General features: G+C 39.1%; 1 protein-coding gene across 1 annotated transcript in view; it reads left to right on the forward strand.

Annotated features, from left to right (window-relative positions):
• The first annotated feature begins 497 nt into the window (after window positions 1-497).
• cd44b (CD44 molecule (Indian blood group) b) overlaps window positions 498-23,666 on the forward strand; it is a 30,788-nt gene continuing 7,619 nt past the window's right edge. Inside the window, exons 1-4 of the mRNA XM_017700087.2 lie at window positions 498-918; window positions 19,240-19,408; window positions 19,900-20,036; window positions 20,334-20,408. Of these exons, the coding sequence (XP_017555576.1) occupies window positions 849-918; window positions 19,240-19,408; window positions 19,900-20,036; window positions 20,334-20,408 (451 nt within the window). The 5' untranslated portion in view covers window positions 498-848. The remainder of the gene's footprint in view (window positions 919-19,239; window positions 19,409-19,899; window positions 20,037-20,333; window positions 20,409-23,666) is intronic.

Raw genomic sequence — 23,666 nt, forward strand, 5'->3', positions numbered from 1 at the left:
TTCGATTCCATCCTTAAGCTCAGAGACGAGGGGAGGAGGGGCGAGGTGTCTGACTGAAAGAAAAGGTAGTGAATTGAGAGTAGATTCGGGAGGAGGCAATTACAATGGAGCAGATGTGCACTCAGTGGACGCCGAGTACCTCGGCATGCCGAAGAGGGAAACGTAGACAAAGAGTGGAGCGTCTGAGGAGGGAGGGAGGCATTGACACAGACAGGAGTGAGAGACCTTAACTGAGGCAATAAAATCACAGAGGGAGACAGAGAGACAGCAAGAAGGGAAAGTGGAGTGGTCGAAGAGACAGAGATACACCTTAACCTAAGCAATAAAACCAGAGAGAGGTATTGACAGACAAGAGCGAGAGAGCTTAACTGAGGCAGCAAAACCAGAGGGAGAGGGAGAGCATGAAGAGAGGAGGGAGAGAGGGGGTAGAGAGAGAGGGAGGGGCAGAAGGGTGTGTTCACATATGCACCACCCTCTTCCTCAGTGCTGGTGATAGTGACACCATCTCTCTCTCCCTCTCCCTCTCTCTCTCGCTCGCTCACTTGCTCGCTCTCTTTCAGATACACACACCATTCAAAAGTTATAGCAAAGTCTCTCAGCTTCAACAGGCAAACAGCTGTCGACCGCTAACTTCAGATCGTCACCCCCCCCCTCCTTGCAAGGGCACTGGACTTGGTCTACCTCTCTCTCTCACACACACACACACACACACATACTGACTCACTCACTCACTCAGCCACTCATTCAGTCCAAATCTCAGCACCCTCAGCTGTCAGAGAAGAGCCAGAGGAATAGAGGAAAGCCCCTCCAACACATTTCCGTCTCCCTCTGCCACTGAGTCAACCAGCATGTGGATTGTGCTTTGCCTTGGACTCACCTTTGGATTATTGGCCTCCTCTTGGGCGGGCTCCACTCAAGGTGAGTGGAATCCTATGATGGACAGGGAGAAAACATCAAGAACTGAATATTTCTGCTTTTTGCTTGTTTTTGGCTGTTTTTTTTTTTTCAGTATCGCAATAGGTCATGACATGTATTTATGAGGGATTGTATATGTCTGAGTGAGTGTCTGTGCATGTGGCTGTGAGTGTGGAATATATGGATGCCGGCAAGGCAGCATGCGTTTAGTCTGGCAGACAGAACAGACAAAGGAGACAGCTACTGGCTCACTAACCAGAGAGAGAGAGAGAGAAAGAGGGGAGAAAGAAACACACCGACAGAGAGAAGGTGGGAAAGAGTGTGTGTGAGAGAGAGATGAACAGACAGAAGCAGAAGGAGACAGATTGAAAGGGAGAGAGATGGGGAAAATACACAGAAAGAGAAAGCCTGAGAAATAAGGAAAGCAAAGCAAAGGAAAGAGATGGAGAGAAACAGCGAGCAAGAGAGATGGGGAAAGACAGGCAGAGAGAAAAGGGAGTCAGATAGAGAGAGATAAACATAGAGAGAGAGAATGAGACAGTAATTGGGAAAGGCAAACAGACAGAGAGAGATGCCGTCTGGACGAGTGGACGTGCCTCAGAGCTGTGGGTTAATCATTTAGTCTCATCATTTGTACCACTTATCATTTTATTCTGCCTTCATATTATCCTGTAAAAAGCCCTGCTGTCTCCTGTGCTGCTACATTGGCTCTGAGTGCCACTTCCTTTCAGCGTTTAGGCATTGTTGAAGGCTTTGACAGCATGGAAGCCAGGACTTAGGAGCACACAAAGGAAACTGATCAACTGCACTGTCATTCTACTTCTGCTATTTCAGCCTCATTCTGCTCTTAGTCCTGAGTTGTGGCTTTTGAAGTGTGTCACTGTAGAACATCAGCTGATAGTGAATCTAACAGGTCCTTCTGTGAATGTGCATGTTGGAATGAGGGAAGTAGATAGTGTATATTAAGTGTACAACAAATAAAAATCGGTTTGACGTACAAGTTGAACATGTGGCTAATGGATTGCAATTGCTTTTGATGTGGAGGTAATAAAGCACCCATATGCTCAATACACTAATCTAGACTGAATAAAACAGTATTTTCTTTTAAGTGTAGCGCATGTGTGTGTGTGTGTGTGTGTGTCTGTGTGTGAAGGGGGGGTGTGAAGGGGGTCTGGCTGTCTGCCAGTGAGCCTCCACTGGGCAGCTGTAAATGTCTGCACTGTAAAGGCAAACAGAGGCAGTTTTTTAGAATGTTTGTGGGTTTAAGGCTCTGTGTACATCTGTGTGAAAGTGGTGAAGAGAAAATGAGAAAGAAAGAGAGATCATGAGAACGAGAGAGACAGATTGCGAGAGATCGAGACAGATAAAGAAGCTGAAAGACAGGCAGGTCTTAACCTCTGAGGTGAGTTGTGAAAATGAGCTTGTGTTGAGATTTCCCTTGGGTAAAGCCTGCCCCTCTGCGCTCTCTCGCACCCTGAGGCAGCCTGGGTGGCATGGAGCTAATATAAGAACGAAACTGCTTTCAGTGCTGCAGCCAGCCAGTCTCAATGCACCCATGTAGCCCCAACACACAAACTAATTGGCTGTCTGGCAGTGGAAGTCATGTTATGGTTAGTGCCTGCCGTGGCCCCGGCCAGTCCCTATAAACCCACAGTATATACTGCACTTTCTCTCATTAAGAGCCAGGCCAGAGGCCACTGGAGCCACACGGGCAGGCTTTCCCTCACGCCTGCAGGCACACACCTGATTCAGTCCATCTGTGATGCTGAATGTGACCTTGTCTTGCTATGTAAAAGCGCATTCTGGGCAAACTGTAAAAAATCCAGCAAAAATAAAGTAAAAAACTCTAGAAGCAAAACTTGTAAAAAGAAAACTGTACTTCTCCAAATGTTGTTATAGTGAAAATCCTTACATTTACAGTCTTAAAAGATGCTTGTATTTTCTACTTCTCAAGGTCCAAGTTATCCCAGACACATTCAGTGATGTTGAGGTCTGGATTCTGGGGTGGTCAGTCCATTGTTTTGAGAACACCAGCAACACCTTTTTTGATTGATTTTACAAATTTTCTTCTTTTTTGTCTATTTCAGTTTCTCAGTTATGGCTTCTTGAGAGCAACACATCCTTTGAAACTCATAGCGTCCTTTCAGACTCATAGAGCTGCCTTCTTACAGTTGAAAGATGGTCTGAAATACCTGTGGATTTTTTCCGATCTGAAGCAAGAGTGGAGCTTCTTATTTATATAATGTTATTTTATGTTATTTTATATCTAATCTCCTCTGAAATATCTTCTGAAAAAATCAATAATTTATGTTTAATTGCTGCTTTGACTGGTCGGTTAGACAAGAAATTAAATAAATGAGGGTTGATCTTTGACTTTTGGACAGTACTGTAGAGGGCAGTAGGGCAGTTGCCAATTTCAAATTCCAAAAAAGGGGGGTGGGTTGATATGATAATTTCCTATACATTACAATGAATGAAATTTCTCAAATGAAAATCTATTATGTAACTAACATACATTAACATGTAACTAAGTTTCTTTTGTGAGATTTACAGCTTATTATTTGCTGTTGTTTGAGAAGACATTATCTTTTGTAATTTTGTTCCCTGTATTTTGAATCTTGAATATTTCATATATTTTCAGAATCTTGACTTTTTTAACTTTTTTTTTGTTTTCGACCATAAAATATTTAAAATTCTTGTGTCCTCATATAAATTCCATGAAACTACATATCAGCTACTGAATGCATATCAAAATGATCCATTATCCTTAATCATTAGGCTCAACATGACACTGAGCATGATGCCTGTGGTGTCATTAAACTCTGGGGGTTTTCCAATCTACAAAATGAAAAGGGGTTTTCTGATCACTGTTATCTTTCCATTTTCCTCTTGTGTTAGTCATTCCATCTGCTGACAGTGTAATCAGCATCGTGAGATTTGAAGAGGCGTTCTGATTTAGCTTTTTACGTGAAAATCTCCCTATAATCATTTTCACCAATCACAGAACTGTCCAAAAGGCCTTGTTGCCTATACGTTACACATACATGCAGTTGTGTGGGATGCTTGTGGGGGTGTGTGTGTGTGTGTGTGTTTGTCTCAGTTGAGCTGGGCTGTGGCCAGACTCACTAAACTCCAGCAGGCAGCTCAGCCATTGCTGTCACCGCATACAAGGAGCATTTGATCAGAGCCATACTCTCAGGTGTGTGCAGGGCACGGAAAGCCCCCACCACACATGGAGGCCTAATATTATATAATATCAAGATATGGGTTCATACCTGTATCCTATCTATATGTAATATATGTAATAAGTACTTTGTAAAACATGCTTCACAAACTCATTACAATTTTTGCTCCTAATGCTGTTTTTCACTTTTGTCCTGAAATTATACAAAAACAAACACATAAAACACAGCCTGACGCTCCAGCAGTGTGGCAGACCCTCACAGTGTCACGTTTCAAGGTGAGGAAGGCTATGTGGTGTGTGGCTGGGGCTTCACAAAGAGGGCTTTAATGTGGCCAGGCGGAGCGGGCCATCACCTGCTGGCCCAGCTTCTCCACGTGCTGTTTCCAGCACATATCTCCTTTTAACTTTGATCCAGGACCAGCTGCCATTACTTAAAACCCTGTATGCTCTGTGTTGACTTCAACCACAGTCTTCAAAAAAGGAGCAAACAGAACAGTGCCATACAAGAACCAGTTTTGGTTCCTTAAAGCAGAGGTTCTCAACTCTGATCCTTATTTTTTTAGACCTGGTAGGGGACAGCAGGGCACAAACTGCAAAATGTCATCTGAATATTTAATGTAGTTGAAGAGGGTTGAGCTGAATGAGCATATTGAGTCATGTTTTTGTATTGCCATAGCAACCTCATCTGAAATTTTGACTAGAATCGGACAGACTGTTCTCAGGATTCACCCCAAACAATTCTTTTGTACCAACTTTTTTCATCTTACTTGCTTTTTGATTATTGATTTGAATGTTTAAGTCGGAATTCACTTACATGATATTTAAATTTTCCTCTCAGTGTTTGCAAAATAGCACAATTTCGAGCATGTATACCTCACACAGTGAGAGCTAGCCAGGCTAAAGTACTGCCAGAGAGAATATGAGGCACCTTCAGCAATCAAAAATTTTGACAGCCAGAAGTCCCGCCCCTTTTGACCCAGAAGTCCCCCCCAATTACACACTGAAATGATTGTGTGCGATTTGCGAGCAAACGTTCATTAAGCCTGTTCACTACATCTATTAAAAAAGGGTTCACACTTGTATATGTGTTGTGTTCGATAAGAGTATTTTGTAAACTTGACAAATCATGATCCTGTACAGACAATAACTGATTTGGGGTGTTTGAAAAAGGGCTGATGTTAGGCTTCTTAGCATCATTAAAAAGATCACTGCCAGGGCGTTTCTAAACCATTTGATTCGTACAGTCTATTACAATAATTAATAAACAGATTTATGTGTTCTTTAAACTTGGAAAAAGCAAAAGAAGCATCTTGCCTTGATCCGTGTGCAGTCACGTGTGCAGACAATTCGACGGCCCTTGACAGATATCAGAAATCATAGCTGTCATCGACTTCGTCCTGCCAGAATGGTTCTTGGTGGGAGATGTGGCTGAAATCTAAGAGGAACAAATATACAATTAGGACTTTGTAGACAGATGTATAAAACTATAAAAAATCATTTAAATTAGACTTACTCAAAGAACTTGGATCAGCGTAAAAATTTGCACCCTCGTCTTGATCTATTTTGCGTCCTAATAAATGAATAATTATATGTAAACTAAAATGGAAATAATATCAATAATGACCATAATTGTCTTGAATTAAAGATGCTTATGTGGAGAAGTCAGTTGGTAAAGCTCATAGGAATCCTGACTGAAATCTAAAAGAGAAGCATACAATTAGGACTTTGTAGACAGTTGTAGAAAAGTAAATCATTTAAATTAGACTTATTCAAAGGTCTTGGATCAGCATTCGCACCCTTGTCATCCTCATCCTCACTGTCCAGTACTATAATCTCCTCCGCATGATTTTCCACAACAATTATGTCGTCATCGATTGGCTCATATCCTTAAAAAAAAAATTATATATATATATATATATATATATATATATATACACACACACACTGCTCAAAAAACAAAGGGAACACTTAAACAACACAATGTAACTCCAAGTAAATCAAACTTCTGTGAAATAAAACTGTCCACTTAGGAAGCAACACTGACTGACAATCAATTTCACAGCTGTTGTGCAAATGGAATAGACAACAGATGGAAATTATTGGCAATTAGCAAGACACACTCAATAAAGGAGTGGTTCTGCAGGTGGGGACCACAGACCACTTCTCAGTACCTTTCTGCTTTCTGGCTGATGTTTTGGTCACTTTTGAATGTCGGTGGTGCTTTCACACTCGTGGTAGCATGAGACGGACTCTACAACCCACACAAGTGGCTCAGGTAGTGCAGCTCATCCAGGATGGCACATCAATGCAAGCTGTGGCAAGAAGGTTTGCTGTGTCTGAGAGGCTGGAGGCGCTACCAGGAGACAGGCCAGTACACCAGGAGACGTGGAGGATGCCGTAGGAGGGCAACAACCCAGCAGCAGGACCGCTACCTCTGCCTTTGTGCAAGGAGGAACAGGAGGAGCACTGCCAGAGCCCTGCATAATGACCTCCAGCAGGCCACAAATGTGCATGTGTCTGCACAAACAGTTAGAAACCGACTCCATGAGGATGGTATGAGGGCCCGACGTCCACAGATGGGGGTTGTGCTCACAGCCCAACACCGTGCAGGACGCTTGGCATTTGCCAGAGAACACCAGGATTGGCAAATTCGCCACTGGTGCCCTGTGCTCTTCACAGATGAAAGCAGGTTCAAACTGAGCACATGTGACAGACGTGACAGAGTCTGGAGACGCCGTGGAGAGCGATCTGCTGCCTGCAACATCCTTCAGCATGAGCGGTTTGGCAGTGGGTCAGTAATGGTGCGGGGTGGCATTTCTTTGGAGGGCCGCACAGCCCTCCATGTGCTCGCCAGAGGTAGCCTGACTGCCATCAGGTACCGAGATGAGATCCTCAGACCCCTTGTGAGACCATATGCTGGTGCGGTTGGCCCTGGGTTCCTCCTAGTGCAGGACAATGCTAGACCTCATGTGGCTGGAGTGTGTCAGCAGTTCCTGCAAGATAAAGGCATTGAAGCTATGGACTGGCCCGCCCGTTCCCCAGACCTGAATCCGATTAAGCACATCTGGGTCTCGCTCCATCCACCAGCGCCACGTTGCACCACAGACTGTCCAGGAGTTGGCGGATGCTTTAGTCCAGGTCTGGGAGGAGATCCCTCAGGAGACCATCCGCCCCCTCATCAGGAGCATGCCCAGGCGTTGTAGGGAGGTCATACAGGCACGTGGAGGCCACACACAATACTGAGCCTCATATTGACTTGTTTTAAGGACATTATATCAAAGTTGGCTCAGCCTGTAGTGTGTTTTTCCACTTTAATTTTGTGTGTGTGACTCCAAATCCAGGCCTCCATTGGTTAATAACTTTGATTTCCATTGATGATTTTTGTGTGATTTTGTTGTCAGCACATTCAACTTTGCACACAAACATTCAATGAGAATATTTCATTCATTCAGATCTAGGATGTGTTATTTGAGTGTTCCCTTTATTTTTTTGAGCAGTGTGTGTATATATATATTTAATTAAATTGTGTTTGTGTATTAATTTTCCAGGCTTTAAGTGAGTTGCAGTTAACCCCACATATGGAGTTCATTATAGCATTTGCGCTTCTGCCACATTCAACTGAATGTTTTATGGTCTTTAAATACAGTTTCTATTTTCTTGTGTAGAAGAGATGTGTAGGTTGTAGATTGGCTAAGTATTTGGAAATTAAGTCACATCCATTCTGTGTTAGTCTGTGACCTGCTCATTGACTCAAGTGAAAGTTTCTTTCCTTTTTTTACTTGACTCATTGTTTCTCTGAAAAAAAAAAAAAAGCTTTTACTTGGGGATGATGAAAATGGGCAGGGCAGGGTTATTGCAAGACCAGGCTTGAGAAATGCTGCCCTTAAAACCTTTCAGTTTCTAGATGACTCCTCAAAGAACCATTCTTGTCAATGAGATTTGCATGTGAAGAGCCTTCAAGCATGAAAGTGTAGAGTAGCCTAAAATTAATCTCAAGTAAATGTATAGTTACTTCAGTGAAATAGTGCTTAAAATAAAAGTAAAAGTATCTTTTACTAGCTTGTGTAAATGTATAAGCCAAAAAGCTACTTAAGTACTACAGAAAAATGTCTTAATGCATCCAGCACCTATCGGTATCATAATTGGAGCTATGATGAAACCCAAAAAAGGGATCAGTTACTAAATGTTTGACTATGTGACTGAGGAAAAAGTAGATTACCGTCCTTATGAATGTTCCTGAGTAGAAGTAAAAGTATTATAATTTAAAACACTCAGGAAAGTACATATAACATGACACAAATAACTAGCTACTTCCCACCTCTGCCTCTATATAATATAAAGGTTCCATACTGCTTAAAAGACAGACATATGTCCACGCCAGTGTAGTTCTCCAGGTATTTGCACCTCTCTCTTGTGCTGCCTAAGGGGCAAGATGCTAAACGTTCAAGTGCCAGTCTTTTAACATAATTTTATAGCTTTTCACCCCCCTTCCCTCTTTCTCTCCCAGGTACTAATCTATGTTTGAACTGATCTTAAATGGATGAAAGGACACTCGTATTTCAGCTGGACTGTATCTCCCAGAATGCTGTTAAACCTATTAATTACATTTTAAAGCCTTTCGGTTGGGCTCCGGCTCCCTGCTCACCTTCCCTCCTCCCCACCTCTCACTTGTTATAATATACAGTCAGCTCTTTGTAGGCTGGAGAGCTGAAGCTTTCAGAAGCAGCTTCCACATATGTCATTTCAAATAGAGAGAAGTAGCAGATTAGGAAGAGAAAACAGATATAAGTGTTCTACTTATTTGAAAAAATTCAAAATGCTGACAGGCTGCTTTACTAAAAGCACTCCTTGACACCAGTGTCCTTCACATACAATGGAGAAATAGAGAATTGGAGAGGAGAGAGTCCTTCAGGTGACTTTGCATGACTGCTTTCCATCTGAGAGAGGTCTCTAGTTTCACCTGCACTGCCTGCCTTTAAACCCTTGACCGGCAGTGGGATGGACCAGCTATAACAGCAGTAGTGGCTGGACACAGTTCACAAGGACAAAACCACCAAATGCTGAAACCATTCTGCGGAAGCATCACGCATGATAATGACTTTGCTCAAGCACACCAGACCAACAAACACCAGCTAACCCAAACATTTGGTTGAATGTTCTCCTCATTTCACACTGTCCTAAAACGTCCTCTCCTATTCGCACTGTTCTAGAATATTCTCATTCATTCACACAGTTATATCATTTTTGTCCTCCATTTACACTGTTCTAGAACGTACTTCCGCATTCACACTGTTCTAGAATGTTCTCCTGAATGCTTTTCAATGTTCTCTTCATTCACACTGTACTATAATGTTCTTTAACATTGACTCAGTCCTATTCGTAGTATTCCACTGCGTCATTAAGAAGATCGCCATGTTGGTAGGCAGGCTGTAATCCTGACTGTGCTCTGATAGAGCTCGTCTCACCCGTGTTACTGCAGCTACAACTCTGCGGGTGGATAAAAACCAAGTAAAATAAACCAGAATGAGCACATAACAGATAGAAAGATATATAGGTGCTTTAGAAGTTTCAGTCAGCTTCTTGTTCGTCAGCTTTTCATTTGAATTTTCCATTACACCTGAGGTTACACTGAGGTTCCTAAACCACTGAACAGATTTTGCACTTTGGCAAATGAGAAGCCAACATCAGCTTACCTCAATAAGTGCATCAGTTTATCCCCAAAAATGCTCCTTAACCAAGAAATACCTTAAACCTTCTCTTGGAGATGTTTACTGAACAGCTAAGGTGTAGCACAGCAAAGCTGCAATCAGCTATTGGAGCTGTTGAACGTATCCCAAACCGCACACTTCTGTACTACACTACTAAGTGCTACTACATTAGTAAGTGCACTTCTAATAGTAGATCTGATATTTTTTGCATACTATTTAGTGTGCTAGTGTGTGGTTTGGAACGCAAAAATAATAACGCAGATTTCAGTTTTCATTTGGTGTCGCTACAACAACAAATCAAATGAAATCACTCAATTGAACTTAAAAAGTGTTTTAAAAATGTATTTTACTGTGATTGCTGGATCTGTTATGGCTTGTTAACTCATTACAAACAACCTCAGCACTGCTGAATATACTTGCCTGATTGTGATGTCATTGGAATACTGTCTATAATGCTTTCCTTGTTCACACTGTTCTAGAATATTCTTCACCTTTCACAGTGCTCAACAATGTCCTCCTTCATTCACACCCTTCTAGAATGTTGTTCCTCATTTACACTGTTCTAGAATGTCCCCCTATTCTTCCCCGCTCACAATGTTCTAGGAAGTTCTCCTCCATTCTTACTATTGTAGAATGGTCTCCTCCTTCAAACTGTTCCAAAATGTTCTTTTCATCCGCAGTGGTCTAGAATGTTCTTCCCAATCACACTGTTATAGGATGCCCCTTTGACACTGTTCTAGAATGTTGTCCTCCATTCCCATTGTTTTAGAAAGTTCTCCCCCATTCACACTGTTCTTGAATACTCTATGAACACTTGTTCATTTCGCTTTCCTGTTTTTATTTTGGAAAAGTATAAAGTCAACTGTCAGCTTTATAATGCTGGTGTTTCTTGGAGAATGTTGGGTTACTGAACCTCCAATCATGAGTCGACACTCAAAAGAGAGTTGGGGTCAAGTAACTTAGGATAGCAACTTCAAAGATCATTTTACTTCATGAAATCTAGCTAATTTGGAACTTTCTTCCACATAAAGATGTTTCTCTTGGTTAACAGTAGACAGTAGATTATGTTTGAGTTGAGCTGCAACACGGCTCAGTTGAGGCAGGTCCGTAATGTTGTTATTGCTGTTGCTGTTGGTGCTCTATGTTTTTTTTTATCTTTGGAAGCCAAGAGGCCAAAGTGAAAATACTGACGCTGCCTTGAGCAGCTGGAGATACTGGCAACCCCTCTATAGACTCTGTACTCTCTCTCTCTCTCTCTCTCTCTCTCTCTCTCTCTCTCTCTCTCTCTCTCTCTCTCTTTCTCTCTTTCTCTCTCTTTCTCTCTTTCTCTCTCTTTCTCTCTCTCTCTTTCTTTCTCTCTCTCTCTCTTTCTTTCTCTCTCTCTCTCTTTCTTTCTCTCTCTCTCTCTTTCTTTCTCTCTCTCGCTCTCGCTCTCGCTCTCTCTCTCTCTCTCTCTCTCTCTCTCTCTCTCTCTCTCTCTCTCTCTCTCTCTCTCTCTTTCTTTCTCTCGTTCTCACTCTCTTGCTCTCTCTGTCTTTTCACATTGCTTGTTTACCACCCCAAGCCCTTAACTTCATTAGGTGACAATGCCTGCTTTGGAAATCGGCGCTTTTGGACTTGCCAGACTCAGCCCTTTGTGTTGACCAGCTTGACTACTTATTTTGCATGTAAATGCAGACACCTTGGATAGGGGTCCAGAGTCATTTCCAACCAGCGCTGTGTTTAATCTTTGAATTGGCTCTGCAGGTCCAGAGGCCATGCTTTTCCTTCAGGACACTGTGATCTGTGGATCTGCACCATTGCTGGGGTGTCCTCTGAGAGAGAGCCAAAGTGAATGTAATATCATTCTGTCCAACCGCCATTAACGGCCATAGGAGCACACCTTCCTCTTTGTGTTCCTCATTTGTGCCCAGACAGTGCACCAAGCGCTGAGGGGAAAACTGCAAAGCATGTACTGTATTTCCTCTCTTGGCCACAACTAGTTCTCAGTGGTTGTCTTGGCTGCTGCTGTTGGAATACATGTCACCTAACTGACATCCTTATAAGCTGTTATATTTTGAACGTTGGCACAACTTTGGATGATCACATTTCTGAAACAATACAGTTAGACTGAATGGATGACAGCATCACATGCTTTATTATGTCATGAAAGTGCACTGTTAGCTATGCCTCTAATACCATATAAATAATTAACATAAAATACAGCTGAAAAACAGTCCTACTTAAAGACTACTATTATAGGTTTAGTCAGCAACAAGTCTAATAAAACTAAATGGTGTGCAACAAAACGTACTGGGCATTGAAACTTGGCCAAGTAGCCTGGCAATTCTGAGACACATTGAGACATACAGAACAGAGAGAGTTTGCCATACAAAAGTCAAATGAAATACATATATATCACATATCGTTACTGTCATATCAACAGCCTCATCATTTTTTAAAACTATTTGGCAATGTCAACTGTCCTTTACATTGTGTGAACATTTCATTCACCCATAGACAGGATCCACATTTAGAAAAAAAAGGAGGAAATTTTGTAAAGTTGCTACTTTAGAGGTTTTGGAGTGACAGCATCAAATGAAATCTAAAAAATATAGATTTGCAACACATCATCAGCATATTGTAATATGAAAAGGTCTGAAACTTTGGGAAACTTTCTGAAACTATGGATACTGGAAGCCTGTGCTAGCATTTCTTCTGCGGTGTTGCTGTCAGTGTGTGAAGAGTGGGAGAAGAGGGCTGCATTGACAATCCAACACAATGGGCAGCACTTTGAACACATTTTATAAGTGGTCAGAAACCTGTAAATAACTCATGAAAGGTTAATATAAGGTACCCATGGGTCCAGCTGTCCAATGTCGTAGTCTATGTTAGATATTCAATGCAAACTGAAATGCATCAAGCCATATCATTATTCAGAATAGATGAATACCTCTTATACAAAGGTTCATTAAGATTCATTAGACACAGTATGAACCGAGTATCTAATCTCAAGTGTAATGCTGGCATAATGTCATTTGGGCAGGGCAATTTCTATTATTGATTTTGGTGTAGAGTCATGGGATTTAATTTCATCTATTTGTTTATTGTTTAAATGAGTCTATACATGATCAAATTATCCTAAATAAGACATTATAGAACAGCTACTTCTGATTGTCCAATCTGATTGGTTGTACACATGTTATTTTTTTGTGATGATAACACTTTACAGATAACTGTATTATTCCACTGAGCACCAGTAGATAAGACATGCTTTACACTGCAGCTAGCCGTTATTAAGTTTAGTACACACACAACAACAGAAAGGATGCAACAGAGAACTTCTTGGACTTTTGACCTGCACTGTGCTTGGTCACATTCTGAAGAAAAGTATAACAGCAGACCTACATCAAATTCAGAACCCCTCAGCAAGCTTTTCAGCTTAGGAAGCTTTTCAGTCTGCAGCTGTGATGGCGCAACAACTAAACAAACTTGAGTTAGCTGGAAATGAACAGCATACAATTCGGCAAACAAGACTGGCTGTGTTAACAGACTGTCTGAATTACAACTACATACAGGTTCATCTGGCAAATATTGAAAAACTGATATGAACCAGATACTGCAGCAGTTTTAGGACTCTTTCGAAAGGGTGCTCCTTTTTTTATGGAAGGAATTGCTAACATTAAATTACATTTGATGCAAGCTTTGGGGCAGAACTGTTGTATAAAAACTATAGAACATTCGAGGTTGTGTGTTATTGCGAATGGCTCGCCTTCTGCTTGTGCCTGTGACTGAATGACAGGCCTAATGTTATTTTGCGATAATGCATTCTATCTCAGATTCTATTGTGGAAGTATAACCTGTGTGTGTGTGTGTGTGTGTGTGTGTGTGTTTGGCCAAGTTTCAAAATTCTTACATATTTATGGTACATATGGTGTGTTGTGTTATAAATTCATATGAGTGCAGTAGTCTCAGTGTGGGAACCTCATGACACCATGTAGCAGTAGTGTATGTTTTATGACAGGTGTCTGTTTCCTCTGCTGGGCTTGGTTGCAGCAAAGAGAGCTGGCTATCAGCAGGAAGATAATGATGTTGCTTGCTTTTCAAAGGGTTTACATGAGGCAGAAATGACCATGTTCCATTACAATTCTTTTGGCATTTAGAAAATCATAGCACTTCATTTACTCCAAGGACAGGTTCTTAAAAAAGAAATAGATACATTTAAAATAATGTATTGCCCCAGTTAGTGAGCATAGTTAGTGTCACAGAGTCTAGAGCACTGTTGAACACCACTCACATAAATCACTCATGGACACATAAGATATATGGTGATTTTATTTTGGACATGTGTCTGCTATTTGCTCTGAACTGTCTGTTTACACTACATGGTGTTCGTAAGCTTGTAAGCGTGTATATTCTGGTTGAGTTTGCTTCCCTAAATATAGAGATGTTGTTTGTGCATGTCACCATGGTAACCTACGGTCAACAGTTTACTCATGAACAGATGAGGAAGGGTTTGCTTGCTGAGTTTTTTTTTTTTAACACTGATGAGAGACATCACAGGATGTGGTCTGTTAATGCTGTTTCTTGCAAGCTGCACAACACTGACACCCTTTCATGTGACGGAGAATTGATATTTGTGCATCTCCTGTTGCCATGGTGATGGGAACTTTAGTGGATTTTGCCATTATTTGACATGATTACACTTTCAGAGAGGTGGATTGTGAGGAGCTCTCTGATATCATAAGTCATCGTGAATGTGAGTTGATTTATGATACCCTAGAGATATGAAATGCGGATCCTTATCTGTTTCGAGCAAGGCTGTATGAAGAAAAACAGATGTCCAGATACACATTATACATTAGAGCTGGTATGAAACTTGCTTCCTGTGCTAAACCAGGAGGAGGTTTGGCTTACAAGCTGGTAATAAAATCTTCACAGGAGAAGACAAAAACTTGCTTTGCTTTCAGTGTAAGTTAATGTAAAGAGATTTTCTTCCAAGCAATTTTGGAGCATTTCTCTTGGTCCATTCATCATGAAATACAAATGCACAATGCAAGGCTGTGCACAAAAAGAAGCAGATTCTAGTTTTCCGTTTGTTTTTTGGACAGTGTTGATACTACTGTATATGCTTGAATGAAAATATATTTAATAATTAAATGTCCATTCAATTTTATTTTACTTGTGTACCCAAATACCATCCCAACATGTGGGTCTCAGGTCAGTGACAAAAGACATCATTTTACAGCACCTTCTTCAATCATTCACGTTATATCAAAACTGATGGGTCTCCACTGACTGTCGGGAAGCATCCACGGAATGTGTGTCCATGGTGACTGATCTATGCAGAGCCCCTAAGGGCAAATCTCAATTCTTTTTGAGTATGGCCATGTTCATGTTCTGCAACTCCCTGTGGCCACCACCCCACAGTCACACACATGAGGGGAAATCTGACAGAAAATGGAAGAAGAAAATATTTGAATACTCTTTCTTGTCTGTTCTTTTTTTCGGTTGCTATTCTGATGAAACTTCATCATGTGCTTCATGACTCGCAGCATCTGTATGTCCATCTCTCTTTGTCTATTGTATGCCTGTTTTTCCATCTGATTTCATACCTGATATGCACTTCACTTCTATATTTCAGTTTGACATAAGTCAGAAATATCATTGTTGGTTTTGGAGCTATCAAGGCAATAAATTTTATTATGACATTGTTATAAGAGCATCAATAGTAGTAATAGACATACAGGAATGGAGAGACATGCAGAGACACAAAGAACATGATCAAGTTTCATTATAAAATCAACAAAAGGTTTCTCTCCACACCCCTCACTAGAATGAAGAATGAAAGACTGTGAAAGACTATCATCATCATTACATTAGAAAGACACTGATCAGATCAGTTGTGTGTATTTCCTACAGTAAATATCTTATTCAAAAAAGCAAACAATTCAATGTCACTGGACTTGGAATTTGCCACTTTATTTCAATTATTGTTGTTTTTTTCAGGCTAAATATAATTAAAGCTCGAGTCAAACATGAGTTAGGACAACCCTCTTTCTAAAAATGTTGGTACAGTATGCAAAATGTAAAGAAAACAGAACGCAATGATGTGCAAATCATATAATAGAAAACAGCACAAAGAGATCATATCAAATGTTTAAACTGTTTTTTGGAAAACAAATGTCAATTTTGAATTTGATGCCAGCAAAACATTAAAAAAAAACTTGTGGCAGTAGCAACAAAAAGACTAGTAAAGTTGTGTAATGCCAAAAAAAAACTCACAAATAATTAGATTGATTGGCAACAGGTCAGTATCATGACTGGGTATAAAATGAACCTATCAGAAGTAAAGATGAAGAGAGGTTCACCACTCTGTAAATAACTGCTCTGCAAATGGTGCAACAATTCAAGAATAATGTTTCTCAATGTAAAATAGCAAAGAGCTTTGGGAATTCATCATCTATGCTATATAATGTAATTAAAAGACCTAGAGAATCGGGAGACATCTCTGTATGCCACACACAAGGCCAAAAACCAATGTTGACTGGCTGTGATCTTCAGGCCCTCTGCATTAAAACCAGACAAAATGCTGTAGTGGAAATAACTGAAAACCACTGTCTGTGAAAATAGTTCATCACTGCATTCACAAATACAAGTTAAAACTCTGCCATGCAAAGAAAAAAAAACATATAAACAGGAACCAGAAATGGCACCACCTTCTCTGGACCTGAGATCAATTAAGACAGACGGTGCACCTCTGGGCTAAAGAGGAGAGGGACCATCTGTCTTGTTATCAGTTACAGTTCAGCCTCTCTAATGGTATGGCGGTGAATAAGTGCACATGGCAGGGGTGACTTACACATCTGTGAAGGCAACATTCAAGCTATGATATATGCAGGTTTAGGAGAAACCTATGCGGCCATCCAGACACCGTCTTTTTCAGACAATGCCAAACCACATTCTGTATGTATTGCAACAGCATTTCTCTGTAGTAAAAGAGTCCAGGTGCTACACTGGCCTACCTACAATCAAATCAAATTTATTTGTATAGCGCTTTTTACAACAGATGTTGTCACAAAGCAGCTTTACAGAATTTCAGAAAAGACAAAGTTTCAATCCAGACTTGTCACTCACTGATAATATTTGGCACATTATGAAATGAAAAGTATAACAAGTAGACCCTGAAATGATGAGCAGCTGAAATCCTGTATTAAGCAAGAATGGAAAACCTTTTCAGTTTTAAAAGTACAGCAGTGTCTCCTCAGTTCCTAAGCCCTTACAGAATGTTGCTAAAAAAAACAGAGGTGATGCGATGCAGCGGTAAACATGTCACCATCCCAAATTTTTTGAAATGTGTTGCTGGCATCAAATTCAAAATGGGCATATATTTTTCAAAGAACAATACAATTTCTGAGTTTCAGCATCTGATATGTTGTCTTTGTGCTGTTTTCAATAAAATATAGGGTTTAAATGATTTGGAGGTCATGGCATTCTGTTTTTATTTACATTTTGCACAGTGCCCCAACTTTGGAAGTGAGGTTGTATATATAAGCAGCCTATCGGTCAACTAGAAATTAAAATGGAACTTTTTTACCCTGTTAGTTCATGATTTGCTCAGATTAAGCCTAATTCATCATACCATATCATTTTTCAGTCAAAATCCTTGTTTACCTGTAATATACCATCAAAATGCAGTGGCCTTTGTTCATTTATTTAGTTATTTTCTGAGGTTTGACTACATAATTGTAGCCTAGTGGGTGGTGAAAAAAATAATAATAGCCAATAATATAAAAGCATGAGTCCCCACTTCCTCCACAAGTCGCCCTCTCCACCCATCTACCAAATATACTGAGCTAACTCATGACCACATCAGCTGACCTAGCAAGCAGCAACATGGTCAAACAGAAGCTTGATTGTCCACATTGTTTAAAAAAAAAAAGTGAAAAAATTATAAATTTTTATAAAGAATAGCAAAAACCTTAATCAGAAAAATGATCAAAGTACTGTCAGCAAAGTTGCCAGTTGACAAGTGGTAAATAACAGTAAATATAATTAAAGACCAAACTCTTAATTCTTCTCTTTTACCCAGTTGTTGTTCCTGGATTAGTCAATTCCCACCTGCAAGTAAGGACTTCTGAGATCTCAAAACAGTGCCAACACATGCTGTGTTTGGTCCACTGGCCAAGGTTGACATCACTGGGTTCATACTCCCAATTTTCTGATGCTGGGACAAACACTTGCACCACACAGTTATGTGGTGAACTCTGCATCTATGTGTTTTTAGAGACAGAAACAGACTGAACTTACATGAGCTTCAACCATAGATAGAGAAATAATTGTTTTTGATTAAATTTACAGCCATTAAACTGCTTGTGTGATGTACATGTTACGTGACCCAAAGTTCTACAGTACATATATTTAAATTTAATATTTTTGTTTGCAGTGTTTGCATTTTTTGACAAAAACTTGTACAGAGCCATGTTGTCAAATCACCACCATTTAACAGTATTGCAAGAAAGAGGATTACAAGGACAACAAGGGACTTAACAGTAAACTGATGGACAAAACTTTAAATACAGCAACTACACTATTATTTTTAAAACATGAAACAAATTGTAATTGATGTTAAATTGTATGATAGATTAAATACTAATATACATATTTTTACAGTGTACATTTTGAAGAGGGTGGGATATCAGAGAACTTTCATGCAGCATGAAATGAGACTTACCGTTGCTAATTTGGCTAATGTAAAGTATTGGAAATTGGGGGTAGGCAGTCTTGGAATTTTTTAATTTAAATATCAGATCATTTTAATATCTGATTTATCTGATATCTTTAAAATGAATACTATTGGATTATCCCAATGAGAAATTTTATATTTTATATTTTGTACAAATTTATGCAATTATTAAGGCATTATTTGCCTGTGATCATGATCGCCAATGAACCCTGCTTATAGAATGTTAAGTCTCTGCTACTATAAAACACAGAACTAAATAAAGTCTACATGTATTACTGCCATTTTACTACATTATTCAAATGTAATAAAATTCTATAATTACATAATCACATAATGTATAACAAGCGTATACACACACACACACACACACACACACACACACACACACACACACACACACTCACACGCACATTTTCTGAAACTGAATTTCTCAAGAGTTCTCAAAGGGTACAAGTAAATAATACATTGATGTTAAACAACATATTTGGTCAACATTGGCAGTAACTGTGACCAATAATAATAATAATAATAATAATAATAATATCAATAATAAACATCTGAATGGAGCTTTAAGCTGTGTTGGGGGAAATTATCAGGGAAAATTGATATTTTAAATCTATATTTTTTCTTTCCAAATATAAACTCTTTCTCTCTCTCTCTCTCTCTCTCTCTCTCTCTCTCTCTCTCTCTCTCTCTCCCTCTCTCAGAGGTGAAGGTACGTGGTTGCAGTCATAGAGGAGTTTACTATGTTCAAGGTAATGATCGACACTCTTTGGATTTTACCGAAGCCCAGAAACTATGTGAGTTATTGGGAGCATCTCTGGCCAATGCTACACAAATGGTCACTGCCTATGGCACAGGCCTGGAGATCTGCAGGTGAGAATTCTGTCTACTCAATATTCCACTACTTACTGAAATAATAATCTTCAAATTCACACGCTTACACACACATGCCTAAACCATCTTTTTTAAAAGACACACATTCTTAAATATTTAAATTACATCATATCTAGAAGAAATGCCCTTTGTTATGAGCAGAGCTAGACCGTCTTTAAAACTGCCTGGTCTTATTATAAACTCTGCACACATTCCAATTCAACATGTACGTTCTAAATCTAGCAGTCCTTAGATCTTGCTTTCAGTGTAATGGTTAGTTCCAAAACAACCATCAATTGCACTGCATGTAATAATTTTGCTCCTTCTTTTTCATGTGGAAAAAAAGGCATTATTTGCCAGTCATTACATTACAAAATATGACAACAGAGAAACAGTTAATTGCAACTTTGCTAAACCTTCCTCAGTCAAAACAGAGTGGTGTAAATACAATAGGCAGTAATTAACCTACACTGGGGTCTGTATGTGTACAGGTATGGCTGGATCAACGACGGAAGCATCTCCATTGTTCGCCAGAGGGCAAACGTCTTGTGTAGAGCCAACCAAACGGGCGTTATCATATTCAAACCTACAAATGGAACATATGATGCTTTCTGCTACGACGACACAGGTACTTACAATGAACAAGAAATAAGAAGGTTTGGTTTGGAATGTTACTGTAATTTAAAGTAAGTCTTTAACTCTATACCAATTCAGTTTGAGCTGTGAGGTTTAAAAGATTGAAAAGAGTTACAGTGACTGAGATGCGGCGTGAGAAGAGGGTTTGCTTTGGTATACATATAAACAACTGGAGCCATTTGTACTTCATTGTGATTAGAGTAATGGCAAATGAAGCAGAGGCCTCATGTTTTCTGAAAATAAGTTACTAATGTTTTTTTACAACATGCAATTCTGTCCCCCAAACCAGACATGTCAGATAAAAACTGTACACTGGCAATCAACCTTGAATCTACAGTAGACCCTATACCACCCAAGCCTAAAGGTGAGAACACTCTTCTTCTTCTTCTTCTTCTTCTTCTTCTTATTATTATTATTATTATTATTATTATTATTATTATTATTATGTATTCATTGGTTCCACATGAATGATATATAATGCATCAATACAATTACTATCATTTATCTTATGTTTGGCAATCATTGTGTTGATGTATTTAATTAGGTAGAACTAAAATACATTATACTTCATTTTAATAAGCTATGACAAAACATAAGAAACACCTGAAATGTCATTTTTTAAAATTAAATAAATAGTTATTATTATATTTATTTCACCGTGATATTTTTTACATTTGTTGAATTGTGTTATTGTTGTTGTTGTTGTTGTTGTTGTTTTGTTACTGTTGTAGTAATAATAGAAATGTAACAGTATTAGCAGTACATACTTAAGCAAAGCAATAGCATTCAACATTTAACTGGTAAGTGCAAATGATTCTTGGACATGGCGAAACAGATCAGCTGTGAATGTAACTGCAAAATCTGCTAAATTTATATACAAACTCTTAAGCATGATTGCTTAAAACAATCACTACAGCTTGCATGCAACACTAAGCTAGTCTGTGAACTTCAAGCGAACAATTTTGTATCTTTAAGTGATACTTTATGATGAATATCTACCTAAGTGACATATTCATGGTGGTATGCTAAAGGATGAGGGGGGTTGCCTATTGTCTGGGGGGACTTCTTCAGGTCTAACTTTATATTTTCACTTCAAAAGACAAAAAATATACTTTTCTGTGCGCAGCCCTCCTACAATCATATTTTTAAAACTGTTTATTGTACAACTTATAAATGCATTGATCATCATCCAGTGTCAGTTATTCTATCAGCTGACCCTAAAACATTTCTGTGGGAGTAAATCTCAGGAATTCAGTGATCCAGATGTTCAGGAGTGTCTGAATTTGTTAGAATACAGCTATTCAGTAAACATATTGAGATTTGTTTGGTACTAAAAATGTTAGCAACCAGGCTGCCTTAAATTGTGAGTATTTAAGTTTTATATAGTAAATTAACAGAACACAAATCTGCATCTTACATTCAGTTAACTGCAATGAACTAAAACCTTTAAGGCAGCCTGGTAACTAACTTTTTAGTGAAAAAATCGTCCCCAAAGTGAAACTGTAGTATTACTATACATTTTTTTGGAAAGATTATTATGTCAAATAAATGTAGGAGAAAGCTCATTATTCATCCAAGGAGTGTCATAAAGGAGCTATCAGATAATACTAATTCTACTGTAACATAATGAAAGCACACACACACACACGCACACACACACAGTTAAAGGTGTGCATTGTCTTTCAGTGTTTTGCATCTAATACTGTACACAGTTCTCTCGTTTGACTGCAGCAGCTTGACTGTTGTAATTTAGAAGTGAAACACAGCTCTATCGGCTGTACTATAGGTGTGTGAGTATAGCTACTCTGATTGGTAAACAGTGGATGATGTCAGCAGTTGAGTGGTGAACTAATAGGTGTGAGATTATTTACCATCTGCAGGCAGAAACTGTCTCTCAGCAAAACTGAAGAAGCCATTAATCTTTTTTGCTGAGAGGGAATCTGTATCTCCAGAACAGCATCTGTGGAGGCAGTCATGTCAGTAACACTGTGAGAAAGATTAACAGGCAATCGCTCTCACAGTGACATGTTTCTGGAAGAGGGAAAACAATGAGAGTGACTGGTTAGACAAATGTTCTTTAGTGTCATTAGAGGAAATACTGGAAAATGTCTTCAATTAATACAACAAACAAAAAACTGTTTGAAAAATAAAAATTGGGAGGAATTCAGCACTCATTGAACATAGTCTTAAAAGTTAATGAAGGTAGGGAAGATTTCAGCTCATGCAATCAATAAAGAAACAAATAAACCAACAGACTAGACCATCTGCTGTGCAGATGTGCTGTAATATAGATTACATTTCTGCATTTGATCTTCAAAAGTTCTGAAGTTTGAAGAACTGCCACATAATAATCTTTACATTATGTCCTTAAGGTAAAGGATCTTAACGTTAAGATTCTTCAGTTAATAACGCTCTTAATTAATCATTTTTACCTGTTGACCAAAGCTTCGCTTCCTTGTCGTTTCCATTATGTGGGTTTCTACTGTGGAACAAATAGAATAAGGGGTGAAAGATTTATACTCCATCCAATCTGCTGTGCATTTTCAGACATATCTGTGATTCGTAGAGCCACTGTAGTGTCAGACAGTGGTATGGTTTACATGTTTTCAGCGGCATGTCACCAGGCATTGCCCTACCCTTGTCAAGAGCTGCAGGGAGAACAAGGATCTCTCCTATTGAGTATGGCTTTTGTGCCTTTGCAATATGCTATGCTGCCTTATATGACACTTTTAGAGGATGTTCAGAGGAGCTTGTCGCAGTTTTGATAGCACCTTTTTGTGAGTTCTGAGTTCAGTTTACTCAATTTTATGACAGTCATTTAACCCTTGTGTGGTGGTGGTTTTTGTTACTCACTAGTCTAATGGATCCACCACATTGATGTTTTTTTTTAATCAATACAGCCATAACAATTTATGTAAAAACAAGAGATTTTTAAAATATCACAAGTGGCCAGTGTAGGGTTCTCCTTTATCTGTTGTAGCCAGTCAGCAACCTGTCCATGTTGTCCACCCTTACACACACATATATACAAACATACACGCACACACACACACACACACACACACACACACACACACACACACACACACACACACACACACACACACTAACAGCAGGCCATGTAGGAGGAGGACAGAGTGAAGGGACACAGCACCTCCACACTTTTATTCCCTGTGGGTTCACCCCGACACCACATGTGTAATATAAATGAGTAGTGGGTGGGCAGTGTGAAGTCACTGAAAATGTGTTATTTTATATGTTCTTCACAGAAAATGAGCAAAAGCCTAAAGGTTAGAACACTCGTATTATTATTATTATTATTATTATTATTATTATGTATTCATTGGTTCCACATGAATGATATATAATGCATCAATACAATTACTATCATTTATCTTATGTTTGGCAATCATTGTGTTGATGTATTTAATTACGTAGAACTAAAATACATTATACTTCATTTTAATAAGCTATGACAAAACACAAGAAACACCTAAAATGTCATTTTTAAAAATTAAATAAATAGTTATTATTATATTTATTTCACCGTGATATTTTTTACATTTGTTGAATTGTGTTATTGTTGTTGCTGTTATTGTTTTGTTATTGTTGTAGTAATAAT

Source organism: Pygocentrus nattereri, chromosome 11 (genome assembly GCF_015220715.1).
Source record: "Pygocentrus nattereri isolate fPygNat1 chromosome 11, fPygNat1.pri, whole genome shotgun sequence".
Lineage (NCBI taxonomy): Eukaryota > Metazoa > Chordata > Actinopteri > Characiformes > Serrasalmidae > Pygocentrus > Pygocentrus nattereri.